Source organism: Phoca vitulina, unplaced genomic scaffold, assembly GCF_004348235.1.
Source record: "Phoca vitulina isolate PV1807 unplaced genomic scaffold, GSC_HSeal_1.0 scaffold45, whole genome shotgun sequence".
In the NCBI taxonomy this organism is placed as follows: Eukaryota; Metazoa; Chordata; class Mammalia; order Carnivora; family Phocidae; genus Phoca; species Phoca vitulina.
Window position 1 is genome coordinate 3,074,929 of NW_022589748.1, and position 17,836 is coordinate 3,092,764.

Here is a 17,836-nt window from a genome sequence, read left to right on the forward strand (position 1 = left end):
AGTTGAAACTAATCTCTTCTACCCCATGTTCTCAAAGCATTTGTCAGGAGCCTACTGTCTAGTATCAATAGAGCTGGCTTTCTCTGTGTCCACCATAGTCTGGGAGCTCCTGGCGGACTGGAGACATGTTTTATTTACCCGGTGCAAAGTGCAATAGTAATCATTTTACTAAATGATTGTGAAGAGATTCAGGGCACTAGCTGAGGCTTAGGTGAAGGTTCACCTAGTGGCTGTGTCAGTTCCCCTTCCAGGAGATGACATCTGGACCAGCCAGGCCTCTCCCCCTTCAGGGCAGGCCTGATGGAGTCAAGACCAGTAGGATGCGTCTGAGCTCCAAGGTGTGATAAATACCTTGCCCACTAAATTGGCTCCCACCTTGATTTTTTTTTTTTTTTAAGATTTTATTTATTTGCGAGAGAGAGAATGAGAGACAGAGAGCATGAGAGGGAGGAGGGTCAGAGGGAGAAGCAGACTCCCCGCTGAGCAGGGAGCCTGATGCGGGAATCGGTCCTGGGACTCCAGGATCATGACCTGAGCCGAAGGCAGTCGCTTAACCAACTGAGCCACCCAGGCGCCCAAAATGGCTCCCACCTTGAGTCAGTCTGGGGACTGGCAGTTGTTTTGTTCTAATGCGAGAAGGGCTTTGAGGTCACTGGGGACGCTAAGCACACCAGGTGGTGTGATGATTTGTTGCCAGCATAGTCATTCGGAGAGTGATGAGGACATTTGAGCCCTGGATGGGGGCTGGCCCAAGGCATGGGAGGGGTCCTTGGAGGAGACATCAAGCAGGGTGTTTTTTTAGAATTGATGGATGAAGGGGCAGGGGGTTGACATAATGTTGGTGATTCAAAAGGGTAGTATTTCAAACGTGGTTTCAAACCACCCCCCCACCTCCGCCCCAGCCTACTGTCTAGCCAGGGAACCTGAGCCTGGCCCACGACCCTGGACTATGTGCTCAGAGCCCTGGGTCTGTGGCAGAAGCAGTCTGGAGACATTCCTGAGACCTGGGCCAAAGCCCCATCACGTGGCTGGTTAGGGCCTGGGAGCAAGCGGAAAAACCAGCTGGCTTGAGGTTTCCACTTGAGCACTCCGGAGCAAGCGGTGGGGCCATGGGGCCACAAGAAGGGTTGTTGCCACGTGGGAAGGACTCTGGTGATGGTGTGTTGGGGATGGGTCAACCTGGGGGCTGCCCACCCTTCTCCAGCTTGTTAGGAACTGGCCAACTCCTAACTGGTTGGTTGGTGAGGGTCTCTCTCCTGGGGGGTTATCCAGCCGTTGGCGGGGAGGCCTTTTGGAGCCCCTGATATGCTGAGGTCATGTGGGGGGGAGCAAAGGGGTGCAGAATGAGACCGCACTGGGAGTCTGTTCCCAGCATCCCTGTTCCCAGCAGTCCCCAAGTCCCGGTGAAGTGGGAGGGTATTGTCATCCTCATTTTACTGCTGAGAAAATGGAGACTTGTGAGGGGAATAACCCAGCTCCAGTCACTCAGCACGTGCGTGGCCCCACCCAAATTCCTTCCTGGGAATGTTGACTCCTAGTGCAGTGCTCCCGGTAATCACCGCCCTTCTGGCTGGGAAGCCGGGGCCCCGAAGGGGTGTGGCCCTCGGCAGCAAGGACACTGCGCCCTGGGGGCGGGAGCATGAAGGGGTTAAGGCAGGGAGGCGGCGGGTGGCCCATCAGTGCACCTGGCTCAGTATCGATCACGTGGCCAGGGTTTCACCTGCCCCGCTGAGCAGGGACAATCGGGCCACTTGTTTCCAGGTTGGTCGCCATGGTGACAGGAGTGTGCCAGGGGAGGTCAGCAGGGCAAATTCCTGCCTGCTGGCCGGGTGGGGCCAGGGTGTCAGTCGTGCTGGGGCGGGGCTCCCAGGAGACCCCTGGAGGTTTCCTGAGGTGGGGGCCGCTAGGTGATTCCCTGCCCAGCTTCTTCCTGTCCTGGCCACTCAGTCTTCTCAGATTTGGATCCTGTATTTTTTTAAGCTGCGGGGACTTTTATATGCATTATCTTGTTTAATCCCCACTGCAGCCTTTCCCACAGGGGCATGGTAATCCCCGTGCCTCCCCCAGACTCCCTGAGCACTTCCAGAACATTCCCTCCCGCTCATGCTCTCTCTCTCTTGCTCTCTCTCAAATAAATAAATAAAATCTTAAGAAAAAAAAAAACTACAGTAAAACCAATGAATATCTCTCGGGGCTATAAAAAAAGACTGTACCCCCACTCACAGCCTCCTCACAAGCACAGATCTTAAAGTGGGGGGGTGAGGAGTCGAGGTGGCGGAGGGGGTCTATGTATTTTGAAACCCAGCCAGCTCCAGTCCCCGGGAAAAGAACCACCAGCCTGCAGGATACACTCCAGCCTCCCCTGCCTGCATTTTGGAGCCTTTATTTATTGAGTACCTACTATGTGCTAGGCACTGGGGATGCAAGGATGAGGCCAGATCCACTCACAGACCTGACAGTCTGGTGGGGAGGATACTAATGGGTGTGTAATCGCACACCCAGTAAACATGCAAAGGAAGGTGGACGGAGAAAGGGGGAATCCAGCTGGCCCTGGGGTCAGGTAGGGTGGCTACGCAGAAGTGATGCTTGAATGGAGCTCGAAAAGATGAGTAGGAGTGGGGGCAAGCGAAGGGCTTACAGTGGAGGAGGGCATTCCAGAAGTGGGAACACCATGTGCAATGGCAGAGCCATCCCCTCTCCCAAGGCAGAATCTTGGGGATCCTTCTAGATGCGTCTCCCTTACCTCCCCCACCCCCACCCAATCCCTCACCTAGTTGCTACTGATTTTTGCCTTCCAAATAACTCTGATATCCATTCTCTCCTGTCCAAATCCACGACCCTGTCCCTCCCTGCGGTGGCCCACTCCTCAGTGGACTTGTCCATTTCGGCCCTTCTAGTCACTTTCCCACGTGGTGGTCAGCAAACATGTAATGTATTTCTAGGTTAATCTAGTTGGTTCCTTCCTACGTTTCCCGACTTTTCTGTGCTCGTTGCCCCTGGGGATGCATATGGCTGACCCAAGAGTAGAAAAGCTGGTTTGTGTGTTTCAAGAGGTGAGGCCCTTAGGGGAAGGGAATTCCTCCAAAGAGACTAGAGCTTGGCCCAGAATGGGAGGGGCGTCTGCCACCTGGTTCTCGGCAGGCTCCCCAGAGAGGAAACAGCTCAGGGGTCTACTAGGCTGGCAGGACCATAGGCAGCTTGCAACATTTTCCCTGGTCCCAAGCCCAAAGCAGACACAGTACCAGGACCGAAGAGGCCATTGAATCAAGATGACCATGTATCAGCAGGGATCACTGTTGCCTGAGTGCTGGATACTGTCCAACCTGTCCCTCTTTCAGCGCCTCCCCCGCCCCCAATCCCAAGCAAATTTGGCCCTGCTGAATATCCTGGAATTGTGGCCCACACCCAGGGGGACTGAAGTTCGATTTGTCTCCTACTGCCGGGGCAGAACGGGGCATCACAGAAATCATGGCATTGTATGTCTAAGTTTAGAGACTGACTTTCATAATTGCGATAATACCATGCACATCCGTCCACAACTGGCTTTCTTTTTAAATCAATAATCCAATAATCTATTCAACAAATATTTACTGAGCACGTGCTTATGCCAAGTATGAATTTTTTAAAAAAGATTTTATTTATTTAGAGAGAGAGAATGCGAGCAGGGGGGAGGGCAGAGCCCAACTTGAGGCTCAATCCCATGCCCCTGAGATCACGACCTGAGCAGAAAGCAAGAATCAGACGCCGAGCCACCCAGGTGCCTTGAAATTTTTTTAAATGCCCAGTGTGAATTTTAAACCTAGGGAAATGGCAATTACATGGCCCTGTTCCTCAAGCAATACAAAAACCCAAAACCTGAAATCCCCTCTTTTCTATCCTCCAGTGGCGGAGACAGGCTGCAAACAAATAAACAAAGAAATCAATATGTAAGTATAAACTGTGGTAAATTCAGTGAGCAAGGTGCTGTGTTTGTTAGTAATTGGGGTGGGCAATATTAACTAGGGTGGTAGGGAAAGGCCTCAGGTAAGGTGACATCTGAAGGATAAGAAGGAGGCAGTCATATGAAGACCAGGGGGAAAGTGTCCTAGGCAGAGGTAATAGGGTATGCAAAGGCCCTGAGGTGCACAGAGGAAGCAAGGGGAGCAAGGCATGAGGTAGGTAGGCTGGGGTTGGTCTAAGCAGGGCCCTGGTAGGGGATTTGGTCTTTATTCTAAGAAAAGTGAAAGCCAGGGAGGGGTTTAAGGAGGGATAGACATGCATTTTTATAGGACTGTTTGGCTACACAGGGGAAGAGGGAGGGACAGACTGAAGGGCACATGGAGGAGAGGAAGGAAAATCAGCTTGGACACTACTGTTGTTGTCCAGTTAGGACATGATGTCCACTTCTCGCTGGGAGGTGGCCATGGAGGTAGAGAAAGGTAGGTATCAAATATGTTTTGGAGTTAGAATCAGCAGCATTTGATGAAGAATTGGATGGGTAGAGAGGAAGATGGGGAGCGAAAGGAAGGAGTCAAGGACAAATCCTAGGTTTCTGGACAGACCACATGGGCTGGTAGTTGTGCGTTTACTGAGCCAGGTAAGGCTGGAGAGGAGCTTTTCTCCCATCTACAAGGTACTAGTAGGGAGGGACAATCTAGAGTTTTTTTGTTTTTTTTTAAGATTTTATTTATTTATTTGTCAGAGAGACAGAGCAAGAGAGAGCACAAGCAGGGGAAGTGGCAGGTAGAGGGAGAAACAGGCTCCCCGCTGAGCAAGGAGCCCCATGGGGGACTCAATCCCAGGACCCTGGGATCATGACCCAGGCAGAAGGCAGATGCTTAACCGACTGAGCCACCCAGGCATCCCACGATCTAGAGTTCTACTTGACGCATGTTAAGGTCGAGTTGCCCAGGAGATATAATAGTCAACATTTGTTGAGTGCTTAACATGGTGTTGAGCACAACACCGTTCAAAGTGCTTTCATTCTATTTACTGATTTCATTCTCATAAGAGCTGTATTATTTATTGATCCTTTTTTAGAGCTAAGCGCATTGAGCCACAGAGAGACTAATTAACTGCCCACCATCACGAAGCTTGGACGCTGCAGGGCCAGGATCCAATCCCAAGTGGTTGGGCTCCAGGGGCCATGCTCTTGTTAACCACTGCGCCCCACCACCTCCACGGCATCCGAGGGTGCAGCTGGACTCCTGGGTGGGGAGCTCAGAGGAGAGATCTGGGAGCTAGAGGGTGTTAAAGCCATGGGAATGGGTGAGACGATCAAAGCGTTCAACAGTGCATCAGAGGAAGAGAAGAGGGCCTAGCAAGAAAGAGCAGTGGCAAGAGGAAGGCTAGGGGAGAGACTGTCAGAAAGGGCAGGGGAATTGAGGTTCTGAAGAAAAGGGAGCAATCACCTACGTCAAAAGTTGCTGAGAGTGAGTAAGCTCCGGATAGAAAAGAGACTGTTAGTCATGGCAACCTGGGGGCCACTGGGGACCTTGCCAGGAGCGGCTTGGAGTGCCGAAGGAGTGGGGGCAGGAGCGGACAGGAGAGGCTGATTGGCATGTGGGAGGGGAGGAAGCAAAATCAGGGGTGGGCAGAGAAATGGGGTGGCCTTTGTTTGGAGATGTGAAGTCAAGAAAACTTTTTTTTTTTTTTAAGATTTTATTTATTTATTTGACAGAGAGAGACACAGCGAGAGAGGGAACAGAAGCAGGGGGAGTGGGAGAGGGAGAAGCAGGCTTCCCGCCAAGCAGGGAGCCCAATGCCAGGACCCTGGGATCATGACCTGAGCCAAAGGCAGACGCTCAATTACTGAGCCACCCAGCCGCCCCCCTTTTTTTTTTTTTTTTTTAACAAGAGAAAGAAGGTATTTCTGAGGGATATTTTTCTATGTCAATGCAGATCTACCTTTTTTTTTTTTTAAACCCACTTTTTTATTATGAAAAATTTTAAACATATGTGAAGGGGGATAAAATGGGGACCCCCTATACCTACTACCCAGCTTCAACAATGATCAACTCAAGAATGTTTCATCTATAGCCCGTGTCTTTTCCCACCTGCACATGATTTTGAAGTAAATCTCACACATCATACCATTGCATCTATAAATATTTCAGTGTGTTTCTCTAAAGGCTAAGAGCTTTTTTTCATTTGTTTGTTTTTTAAACATAAAACCACCATATCATTTACACACTTTAAGAGATCATAATTCCTAAAGATTATCAATTATCCACTCAGTGTTCCAATGTCGAACTGTCTCATAAATGCCATCAACTTTGAGTCTGAATCAGGAACCGAAGAATGGCCACAACTGTGATTGGTTGATATATTTTTTAAGTCTCTTTTGATCTATAGATTCTCCTACATCTCCGTTTATTTCCTTGAAAACAAATGTATTTTTTTTGTCACTGAAGCACCCAGTTGCTGTTTTGCTGACGATGTTCTGTGTCACTGTGTTCCTCCCTCCTTTGCATATCCTGTAAATTGATAGCGGGTCTAGAAAATTGATTGGATTCAGGTTTTGTTTGTTTATTTTTCTGCAAGACTACTTCCAAGAGCTATTGTACTTGATTTTTTTTTTTTTTTTTTGTAAATGGCAGCCCAGTTGTACTGGCTAGGACATCTTTGGTTGGAAACCCCAAGTCAAACTGGCTTAAGCAATAAGAAAAGCTGCATCTCCCACAATCCGAGATCTAAGGACGGTGAGGACCCAGGGAGCAGACAGTTACTACTGGGTAGAAAATGTTTCCGGGGCTCCCAGTTCCACCTCTCCAGACTGATGTCCTCATCACTGGCCTCATCCTCCGGCTCCTTCTCTTTGGGGTTCCAGTTGGCAATAGAATTCCAGATACCATGACTCATCCAAGGAAGGTCCAAGAAAATGTAGAAGCCTATCCCTGTTGCCCACCCCCCAAGATCTTCCCTCCTGTCTCATTGGCTGCAACTGTCACATGCCCACTGTCAACCAGTCACCGCAGAGTGAAAGAGATCAACCCCCTCCCCCCCACGATTGGCTTAGTCTAATTGGGAATTATCCCCAGAGCTGGGGGTGGGGTGTATTCCGCTTAACAGGTGGCTGCATAAAATGAATATCACATATCCTTGCACGCTCTGTATTTCAGAACAAAGTTATCTGGAAGTGGGTCTCAGAGTATCTTTATAAGGGACTTTTATTTTATTCATTTTATAGAAATGGTCAAATTGCCCTTTAAAACGGTTGTATCAGGGGCGCCTGGGTGGCTCAGTGGGTTAAGCGTCTGCCTTCGGCTCAGGTCATGATCCCAGGGTCCTGGAATCAAGACCCGCATCAGGCTCCCTGCTGGGCCGGGAGCCTGCTTCTCCCTCTCCCTCTGCCCGCCCCCACCCGCTTGTGATCTCTCTCTCTTTCTCTCTGTGTCAAATAAATAAATAAAATCTTAAAAAAAAAAATAAAACAGTTGTATCAATATATGCTTCCCCAGGCGGGGAGAGGGCAAACGAGAGGCAGGGCGTGCAACCTGGGCTCCAGCAGGCCAGACTGCCTGGGTTCAAATCCCAGATCCCCCGTGTGAACTTTGGGCAAACAGTGTAACACTTCTATGCCTCGGTTTTCCTGTCTATAAAATGGGGATGATGATGATAATACCACTATTCCGTCAACACCTGAGCTTAAAAGTTATTAGCTATTATTCCTTTCTCTCAGATGGAATACCGTCAAAGTGCTGGTTATTGTTCCTAGTTCCCTTCTCTGGTCTTCTCTGTGCCTCTTGGAGTCTGACTTTTACAGACTGTATCGATCTTGCCTTCAAGAGGGAGATGCTGAGCTGTTTGTGTCTCCTAGCTCCTGGTTTGTTAGTTTCTTTTCTTTTTTTTTTTTTTAAAGATTTTTTTTTTTTTTAAATATTTTATTTATTTATTTGAGAGAGAGAGTGAGAGAGAGCATGAGAAGGGAGAGGGTCAGAGGGAGAAGCAGACTCCCCACTGAGCAGGGAGCCCGATGCGGGACTCGATCCTGGGACTCCAGGATCATGACCTGAGCCGAAGGCAGTCGCTTAACCAACTGAGCCACCCAGGCGCCCTTTTTAAAAGATTTTATTTATTTATTTGACAGAGAGAGACATAGCGAGAGCAGGAACACAAGCAGGGGGAGTGGGAGAGGGAGAAGCAGGCTTCCCGCGGAGCAGGGAGCCCAATGCGGGGCTCGATCCCAGGACCCTGGGATCATGACCTGAGCTGAAGGCAGACGCTTAACGGCTGCGCCACCCAGGTGCCCCTATATCCAGAACTTTTTCATCTTGTAAGTCTGAAACTCTATACTCCTTAAATAATATCTCCTATCTCCCTCTTCTCCCCTTCTCCCTGCCTTTGGTAATCACCATTCTACTTTCTGTTTTTATGAATTTGACTATTCTAGATGCCTCATGTAAGTAGAATGATACAGTATTTGCCTTTTTGTGACTGGTTTATTTCACTGAACATAATGTCCTCAAGGTTCATCCGTGGTGTAGCAGGTGTCAGAATTTCTTTTTTAAGGCTGAATCACATTCCATTGCGTGAATAGACCACATTTTGCTCTCCATTTACCCATAGATGGACATTTGCATTGCTTCCACTGCTTGGCTATTGTGAACAGTGCCATGAACGTGGGTATGCAATATGTCTTTGAGAGCCTGTTTTCAATTCTTTTAGGCATATACCCAGAAGTGGAATTGTTTGATCACATGATAGTTCTATTTTTAATTTTTTTTTAAGATTTTATTTATTTATTTGACAGAGACAGGGAGAGAGGGAACACAAGCAGGGGGAGTGGGAGAGGGAGAAGCAGGCTTCCCGCCAAGCAAGGAGCCCGATGCAGGACTCGATCCCAGGACCGTGGGATCATGACCCAAGCTGAAGGCAGATGCCCAACGACTGAGCCACCCAGGCGTCCCTCTATTTTTAATGTTTTAATAAAATGTTTAATTTATCTTATTATTATTTCTTTAATTTTTCTTCCTTCCTTCTTCTCTTTCTATAGTAGCCATCTTTTTTTTTTTTTAATCTCATGACCCTGAGATCAAGACCTGAGCTGAGATCTAAAGTCAGATGCTTAACGTACTGAGCCACTCAGGTGCCCCTACAGTAGCCATCTTAATGGGGGTGAAGTGGTATCTCATTGTGGTCTTGATTTGCATTTCCCTAATGATTAGTGATGGTGAGCATCTTTTCGTATGTGCTTATTGGCCATTCTTATATCTTCTTTGGAGAAACATCTATCCAAATCCTTTGCCTGTTTTTGAATTGGTAATTGGTGTTGAGTTTTAGGAGTTCTCTATATACTTTGGATATTAATCCCTTAGCAGCTATATGATTTGCAAATATCTTCTCTTATCTTGTGGGTTGCTTTTTCACTCTGTTTATAGTATCCTTTGATGCACAAAATTTTAAATTTTCATCAGGTCCAATTTGCCTATTTTTTTGTTTTTCTTTTGTTACTAGTGCCTTTGGTGTTATAGCCAAGATACTGGTGCCAAATCCAATGTTGTGAAGCTTTTGCAGTATGTTTTCTTCTAAGAGTTTTATAGGATTAACTCTTTTTTTTTTTTAAGATTTTATTTATTTGAGGGCGCCTGGGTGGCTCAGTTGGTTAAGCGACTGCCTTCGGCTCAGGTCACGATCCTGGAGTCCCTGGATCGAGTCCCGCATCGGGCTCCCTGCTCAGCAGGGAGTCTGCTTCTCCCTCTGACCCTCCCCCCTCTCATGTGCTCTCTCTCATTCTCTCTCTCTCAAATAAATAAATAAATAAAAAATCTTAAAAAAAAAAAAGATTTTATTTATTTGAGAGAGAGAGAGAGAGAGAGCACAAGTGGGGGGAGGGGCAGAGGGAGAGGGAGAAGCAGAGCAGAGAGCCCTACGTGGGGCTCAATCCCAGGACCCTGAGATCATGACCTGAGCAGAAGGCAGATGCTTAACTGACTGAGCCACAGAGGCGCCCCTGTTTTTTTTTCCCTAGATTTTATTTATTTTAAAGAGAGAGCAAGGGAGAGGGGCGGAGGGAGAGGGAGAGAGAGTCTTAAGCGGAGCGCAGAGCCCAAGGCAGGGCTCGACCTCATGACCCTGAGATCATGACCTGAGCCAAAACCAAGAGTCGGATGCTTAACCGACTGTGCCACGCAGGGGCCCCAAATAGGCTTAGCTCTTATGTGTAGGTCTTTGATCTATTTTGTGTTAATTTTTGTATATGGCATTATATAAAGGCTTAGCTTCATCTTCTGTGTGTGGATATCCAGTTTTCCTTGCACCTCTTGTGGAAGAGACTAGACTGTTCTTTCTCCATTAAGTGTTCTTGGCACCCTTGTGGAAATCATTTGACCACACACGTGACAGTTTATTTCTGGGTTCTCTAATTCTGTTTCATTGGTCTATTTGTCTGTCTTTATGCCGGTATCATGCTGTTTTGATGACTATAGCCTTGTGATATGGTTTGAAATCTATAAGCGTGGGTCCTTCAACTTTGTTCTTTTGGCACCCTGGATGTGAACCTTGTCTCTCATTTAGTGAGCATCAGCACCATGCTGGTGTTAGACTAAGCTTGGAGCATACAAAGGTGAACAGGGTGTTTAGGGCCCCTCCCTAGCAGCCGATGGTTTAGGGGCAGGAGAAAGATAAGCTAAGAGGTTATTCTGGGAGGTAGCATGTGGGTTAGCGTGGTCTTTATGAGCTTCCACTATGGCCTGTTGTGGCCAGTGCCCAAAGTGCAGAAGGTGCTGGTGTAGCTCATTTTCAGATCCTTGCAAACAGGCCTCAGATTCAGCTGTGGCTTTATGAGCAAGTGAACATGTGCATGGAGGGCTGTATCATTGGTTTTGATGAGTTTCTGTACCTCATGCTAGAAGATGCAGAAGAGAGTCATTCTAAAACAAAGTCGGGAAAACAAGTGGGTTGAATCAGGCTCAAGGGAGATCATACTACTCGCTCCAAAGTGTCTTCAAGTAGAAATGGTCAATGAAGTGAGAAATTGTTGAGAAGACAATGCAGTTGGGTCTTTTTTTTTTTTTTTTTTTTTTTAGGTGTTCTTTGTTGGGAGTGTAGTTCTGAAACATTTGTTCATATTGGGGGTGTGTGTGTGTTTTAAGTGTGGAGCCCAACGTGGGGCTTGAACTCACAACACTGAGATCAAGACCTGAACTGAGATCAAGAGTCGGATGCTTAACCAACTGAGCCACCCAGGCCCCCCTGGTCATACTGTTCTGATTATGCTTATGTTATGACCAGATGACAAAAAATGCTTGGGATTGTTTAAAAGGGAGGAAGGGATTCTGGCCCAGACTGACAAATGCCATGGTGGGGTCCTGGATGGACAGCACTCTGTAGGAACAGGGATGTCAGGGAAGCTTCCTCAGCGAAGACACGAAATGACCTCTAAGCTTGCCAAGAGGGGTGAGGTAAGGGTGGGGAAATTGCCAAGAACAGAGAAGAGCTTGTGGTGAGGCCCAGGGTCCGGAGAGGGCAGGGTTATGCAGAACTGAAGGATGTCCGGACGAGTAGGGGCCTTGGGAGTTGGGGTGGGGAGGAGAGGAGACAATATGGAGGCGATCACGGCTCTGCCCCTGGAGGGGCTCTTGGGGCATGCCATGGGGTCTGGGTGGGATCCTAAGAGCCATATTGGGGGGGGCGGGGTAAGGGACTGGAAGGATTTTCCAATGTGGTCAGATTCAGGACGTTGTCACATGAGTAGTCACTCGGCTATGCTGAGGTGAGTGGCCTGGAATGGGGCATAGCCGGGTTGGGGGTATGGAGAGGGAGCCTGGAGGCAGGACACCCTCTTGAGGCTGTTCCTGAAAGATGATGGTGGCCTGGTTGGAGTCATGGCAGCAAGTGGGGAAGAAGACAGGTGGACACATCTAGAAAATGACCAGGTTGACAGGTGAGGGGCTGGTCCTTGGCAGGACGTGGCAGGGCCTGCAGCCTAGTCCCATCAGCTTGTGAGCCTTGGTGGCCTCATCGTGCAATGCCTACCTTGCAGGGTTCTTTGGGGGGGGGATCACGTGGAGCAGTGACCATATCAGCTCTTGTGCAGATGAGAGTGAGATGTGGCCGGTGACTTGCCCAAGGTCGCTCAGCCAGCACCAGAGCTTGCTCTCTTCACCTGCCCTGCAGAGCATACTTGTCTTGGCACTGATGACCTTCACTGGAGCCCTGCTAGGGGAGGGAGAAGGAAGGTACTGTCTGTTCTTCCAGGCCTGCCCCAGACCTTGAGGGACCGACAATAAATGCTGTATTTGTTTGATAAAGCACTTGGCTTTTGGTCGCGGAGAGAGGAAATGCTGGAACAGGTGTGGCAAGAACAGGGCGGCCCGCCGCACAACGCTGGCAGGTGGAGTGAGACAGAGCCCCAGGGCCTGGCAGCAGGTGTCCAGGGCTGTGGATTTTGAAGAAGCCAAGAACTTTCTCACGACCCAGCCATTGCCCTCACGTTTCCAGGCCCCTGCCTGGCTTTAGAAACCAAAACATTAACAGTACCAACTCACGGTAATTGAGGTCCTCTCATGTGCCTAGCCTTGGGCAGGCAGGCCTTCTTTCCACAAATGGGTGCTGGCCTGAGCTGGGTGCGGCAGACAGACAGAAGCTCAGGACTGTTCCCCTGACCTTGGGGGATGACCTCCTGCTGGAGAGGTCTGACAAGAAACAAAGCAACATAGTGCGGTGATGGGGTGAGGACCCCAAGGATGGCTCAGCGAATCCTCCACACAGCCTGATGCTATTATCATACCCATTTTGTGGATGAGGAAGCCGAGGCTCAGAGGCTCAGAGGAGTGAACTGCCCTGCTCACCCGGGCGGTTTGGTTCTAATTTTCTTCAGCAGGGGGTGATAAGGATAAAAATGGGGATGGAAAAGGCAAATTAGAGGGATCCCTCATGGGTCATCTGGTTCAACCCCTTGTTGAAATGGTGGAGACACTGAGACCCAGAAGGGGAAGGCAAGTGCTCAGAGGCACCCAGGAAAAGGAAGGGATCTAGAAACCACTGACTCCCAGTCTCTCCTCCAGCCTGCAGAAGCTTTCCTGGCTCCCTCCTGTGAGACTCCCCCAGCTTGCGGTCTGTACCCCGGTCTGTACCCCGCGAGTGCCACCACCCCTTTTAGACCCTAAACTCCCCAAAGCATAAGAACAGGTTGAGTTAGGACAGACCCCAAAGCCAGGCAAGGGTGTGTGTGTGTGTGTGTGTGTGTGGTTGGGGGAGCGTTGGACGGGGAAGGATACCTCACTACACCCAGGAGGTCCCAGGGGAGCCCAGGCTTGGGAAGAGACCAGGGAGCCAGGGGAGGGGCTGAGGGCCCCCCACCCAAGGATCTGTCTCCCTTCTCCGCCACAGTCCTCTGGCTGGGGGTCCTGGGGGTGGGCTGCAGTGGGCAGACTGGCTGCGGGCCCCAGGCTGCAGCTCTGTCCTAGTGTGGCCGGGAGGCATTATGCTCAGGCTGCCTTCTGGAAGCTGGTGGTAAATGAATAACCTTGCTCCCACCTGCAGGGCTCTCTGTGACAAAGAAGCCACGCCGTGCCCCTCAGTTCTGACTTGGCCCAACCTGACACCCCCCTGGCACTCCCATGGCCAGAGACTGTGGAGGTTTAAGGCAGATGCAATCCCCTTAGCCCTTCTGACCCCCCTAGCCCCCAATTCCATCCCAGACAGGCCCAGAGAAACTTCTCCTCTCAGTTCCCTCCCTCTCACCTCCTATTGCTGAACCTCTTCCCTCTCTGACCCTTCCCCCACTGAGCCCCTCCCCTTCACTGAGCCCCCTCCCTCTCGTTGGGCCCCTCTCCTCACTGAGGCCCCCACTGAATCCTTTCGCTTTTCTGAGCCCACACCCCCTCTCTCCAGCTCTCCCTAGGAGGCGTCTCCATCACTCATCCCCTCCCCTTCATACTCAGTGTCACTCTCCCCCTTTCCTCTGCCCCACCCCAGGCTAGAAGAGTGGTTCCCCAAAGACTAATCACGACCCCAACCCCAACCCCAACCCCTCGTCCTTTCCTGGAATCTTACAGAGAATGACCGAAAGCCGTAACCTCCTTCTTCTTCCTTGGGTCATAAAGGGTGACAGCATGTCAGTAGTCTTTAACTAGAGACTTTTGGGGGAGCCGAGAGGAGCATTCTACTGAAAAGTCTGGTGGCCACTGGGACCTTCCGCTTTAGCTTTGCTGCAGGTAAAGCAGTTTGAGATACAATAACTATTTGGAAATAATCCCAAGTCTCCCCAAGCCCAAATACCTGTCCTTTGACCCTCGATCCCTGTCAATTTGCTAACTTGGCCGAAACTCCCCTTATAGGCAAAGCTCTTGGATGCATGGTCTACATGTTCTGATTTTAGTTCTCATCTCCCACTCGCCTGTCTGCCCCCACGCCTCTAGCCAAGGCCACCAGGGACCACCTTGCTGCTTTGAATCCCCGGGCTACTCCTTAGGCCTCGTCTGGCCTGACCACTTCCGCAACCTCGACACCCTTGCCAACGCCCGTCTTTTGACCCTTTTTTCTCTTAGGTTTCTAGACTGACCTCATCTACTTCCCTGGTTTCGGGTGCCACCCGTGTGCTAACAACAGCCACGTTTACCACTCCTGAGTCCCAGGTCTCTGTATATGTCCTGCCACTTCCTGGACGTCTCTGCCTGGAGCTCCCCCGGGCTTGCCAAACTGTGTACCCAAAACTGAACCCATCGTCTTGCCCCAGTAACCTGGTCTCCTATTTTGGTAAATGGCACCAGCATCCAATCAGTGACCTAGGACAGAAAATTGGCGTTATCTTAATTTTTTTCCCCTCTCCCTCACCCCACATATCCAAATGCTTCTCAAGCCCTGCTCTTCTTGCTTCCTCCCAGCCCCCATCAGGCCGTGCCCAGGGGTCCCACTGCCCCTGCCTTCTTTCTGGCTGCACCATCTCAGCAGGGATGAGAGGCAGAGCCTCTTAGATGGTATCCCCACCTTCATCTCCCTCCTTGAATCCTACTTCCCCAGGGGACTGCGGGAGACAATATTTTAGAGCATAAATCTGACCAGGTGTGTCCTTCCCTGACTCCCAAAACACCGGAATAAGGTCCAGAGTTCATAATTTCACACATGAGACTCCATGACTTGGCCTCCTCTGGGCCCCTGTGCCTCATCCCATTATTTCTTGCACCTAGCTATCTGTCCAGCCTTGGGGGATCTCTCTTTCCTGGTCTGGGGCACAGGCCCCCTTTCCTGCTGCCTGACCCTCCTGAGCTTTCTCCGAGAAACAAGTGCTTCCAAGGCTTGTTAAACTCAAGCCCTAGAGTGTCACCAGAGGTCCTGAGTCCTTTCTCTCTCCTGGTCGGGGCCCCGGGAAGAAAACGAGGCCCCTCTCTCATCTCTCTTCCAGGTGAGAATATTCTGCCCAGCTTTACTTTTGATGCTGTGTTTTACAAAAACAATAGGTCTTTTTGTTCTCCTCTTCCCAATATGAAATCATGGCACTGAATGTGTTCTTTCATACGCACAGGGAAGATTCGTTGTGCAGCCATACCGGGAGGGCTAGGAGTACAAACCCAGATAGCACAGGCTAGAGAAGAGCCCCCCCCCCTCCCCGCTCTCCCACTTCCCCCACGCCTCTCTGTCCACCGAGCAGGCTGTTACTGCCCATACCCGCCTCTCCAGACGGGGCCTTCAACATCTGAATCCCCAGGGAGTAGGCCAAATGGCCACCTAGGGCGCGCCCAGCCCAGTTTCCAGCCCCACTTTCCTCGGTTACCCAACCTCTGCCCTCTCTAAGCTTCATTCCGGACAGCGAGCAGCGGTAGAGCAGAATCCAGCCAAGGCCAACGCCGGCAGGGCAGGGAGGAGGGGGGCGGGGGTGGGTGTTCTGCAGGGAGGTGTAGGCGCGTCGGCCCTCAGGACAAGGAGGCGCCCGCAAGTGCAAAACGAAAGGCTTTTATTGAAAAATATCAACTGGCCCTTTTCAAGACTGCGGGTCCCCGCCCAACGCGGGCTTCGGGGCCGCGGCCCGACGGGGCCGGCAAGTAGCGGCGGCCACCGCAGCCCCGCGCTCCGGAGGAGCAAGGTTTCACTGTCCGTGCGGGCTGGTCCCCCGCGCCGTGCTCCCGCTCGCCGGCCCCGGGGTGGGGGGGGAGCGGGGGGCGTGCAGCTGGGGAAGGGGCCGCCGGGTTGGTCCCTCCCAGTCCAGTGAAGAGCTCCCAGCGTGGGGGGTGGGCTGGTCTCCGATGGGAGGCCGTACGCCGGACTGGTGGGCGCTGCAGCCCGAGGGGTGCTGGGCTGTCCCCGCGGCTGCCCCTCACACGTAGTCCTTGCGGTCGTAGGCTGTGCTGGTGCCCGGGCCGGCGGAGCGCGGCGCCGAGTAGAGGATCTTGGCGGGCGCGTACTTCTTCTCGCGCGGCGGGCAGGAGCAACAGAGCAGCGCGCCCCCGAGCAGCTGCAGCGCCGCGGCCGCCCAGCCCACGTACAGGCCCGCGCCCATCTCGCGCTTCTGCGCGTCGGGCACCAGCGGGTTGTAGAAGTCCCGGATGATGGTGTTGGCCGACCAGGACGCCGGCACCAGGGTGAGCACGGCGGCCAGCAGGAAGAGCACTCCCGCCACGATGGTGATCTTGGCCTTGGCCGTGTCGTCCTGCACGCAGTTGGTGCACTGGGCGCCCGCCAGCGCCACGAGGAGCCCGAAGGCGGCCAGCAGGATGGACACGACGATGAGGGCGCGGGCCGCCTGCAGGTCCTGCGGCAGCGCGAGCAGCGAGTCGTACACCTTGCACTGCATCTGGCCGGTGCTCTGCACCACGCAGTTCATCCACAGGCCCTCCCAGGTGATCTGCGCCGTGATGATGCTGCTGCCGATGAAGGCCGTCACGCGCCACATGGGCAGCGCGCAGCACACGATGGTGCTCAGCCAGCCCAGCACGGCCAGCGCGGTGCCGGCGATCTCCAGGCCCATGGACATGGCTGCCGCGCCAGAGCCGGCTCCGCCGGGCGGCTCAGGGTGCGGGACGACGAGGGGCCGCGGCCGCTGGGCCTGGGCGGGAGCCGGGCGCGCCGACGGACGGATGCCTCAGCGGACGGACGCGCGGACGGGCGCACGGACGGCGCGCGCTAACGGCTCCGCTCTGCCCGCTCGCGCCTCCGCAGCGCCTGCACCTGCCTGTGGCTTTGTGCGCGGGCGGCGGCGACTGGGCTGGCCCTGGACCGGGGCCGGTGAGTCTTAGATCCGTGCCCAGCGCTCTGGCGGGGGTGGGAGGGGCGGAGCCGCGGTTCCCCCGGCCTGGGGACAGTGACGTGGCCCCTCTTCCCACCTTCACCGAGCGCCGGGGGAGGGAGGACTTTGCCGGGAGTGGCGCAAACTCGGGGTGGGGGTGGGTGGGTGGGGTGCCAAGAGAGGGCGGGGCCGAGGCCTGCCACCCCGCCCCTCGCTCCTCGTCCCCGACTGTTCCCAAGCTAAGTCTCCGGGCTTGGCAGGGGTTGCGGTACAAATCACGATCTGCTTGACACTCCCCGACCTCCCCACATTTTTGGCGCCATTGGCACAGGCGGCGTGGGGAAGGGGGTCTCTGCCAGCTGGCTGGGATCCATGGGGCCTGGAAGGACCCAGTGTGGGCGTGACCGGGGCTGTTTTCCGGAGAGGGCGGCTGCCCCGGGAGCTGCGCACCTGCTCCTCGGTCCCTCCGGCCCTGGCTGGCGCGCAATCCGGGCTTGATCCAGGCCCTGGAGGTCTGCGCTCAGAAGCCAGGAACCCGCCTCTCCCCACCAAAGGCACCGAGAAGATGCCCCAAAGCAGTTGCTGAACTCAAATTCACCTCCAGCCCCACTGCAGGTCCCTAGCTCTTACTCCTCCAGTGATCCTGGATACCTTCTAGCAGAGCTGCTCTCCCCTTCCAGAAGTCCCTCTTCC

The 17,836-nt window shown here is 52.5% G+C and overlaps 1 protein-coding gene across 1 annotated transcript; it reads right to left on the bottom strand.

The window, feature by feature from the left end:
* Positions 1 to 15,902: 15,902 nt before the first annotated feature.
* Positions 15,903 to 17,287, bottom strand: CLDN3 (claudin 3). The gene has a single exon (XM_032431025.1). It carries the CDS (start codon positions 16,889 to 16,891, stop codon positions 16,235 to 16,237), a length of 657 nt encoding a protein of 218 aa, XP_032286916.1. The 5' UTR covers positions 16,892 to 17,287; the 3' UTR covers positions 15,903 to 16,234.
* Positions 17,288 to 17,836: the final 549 nt, after the last annotated feature.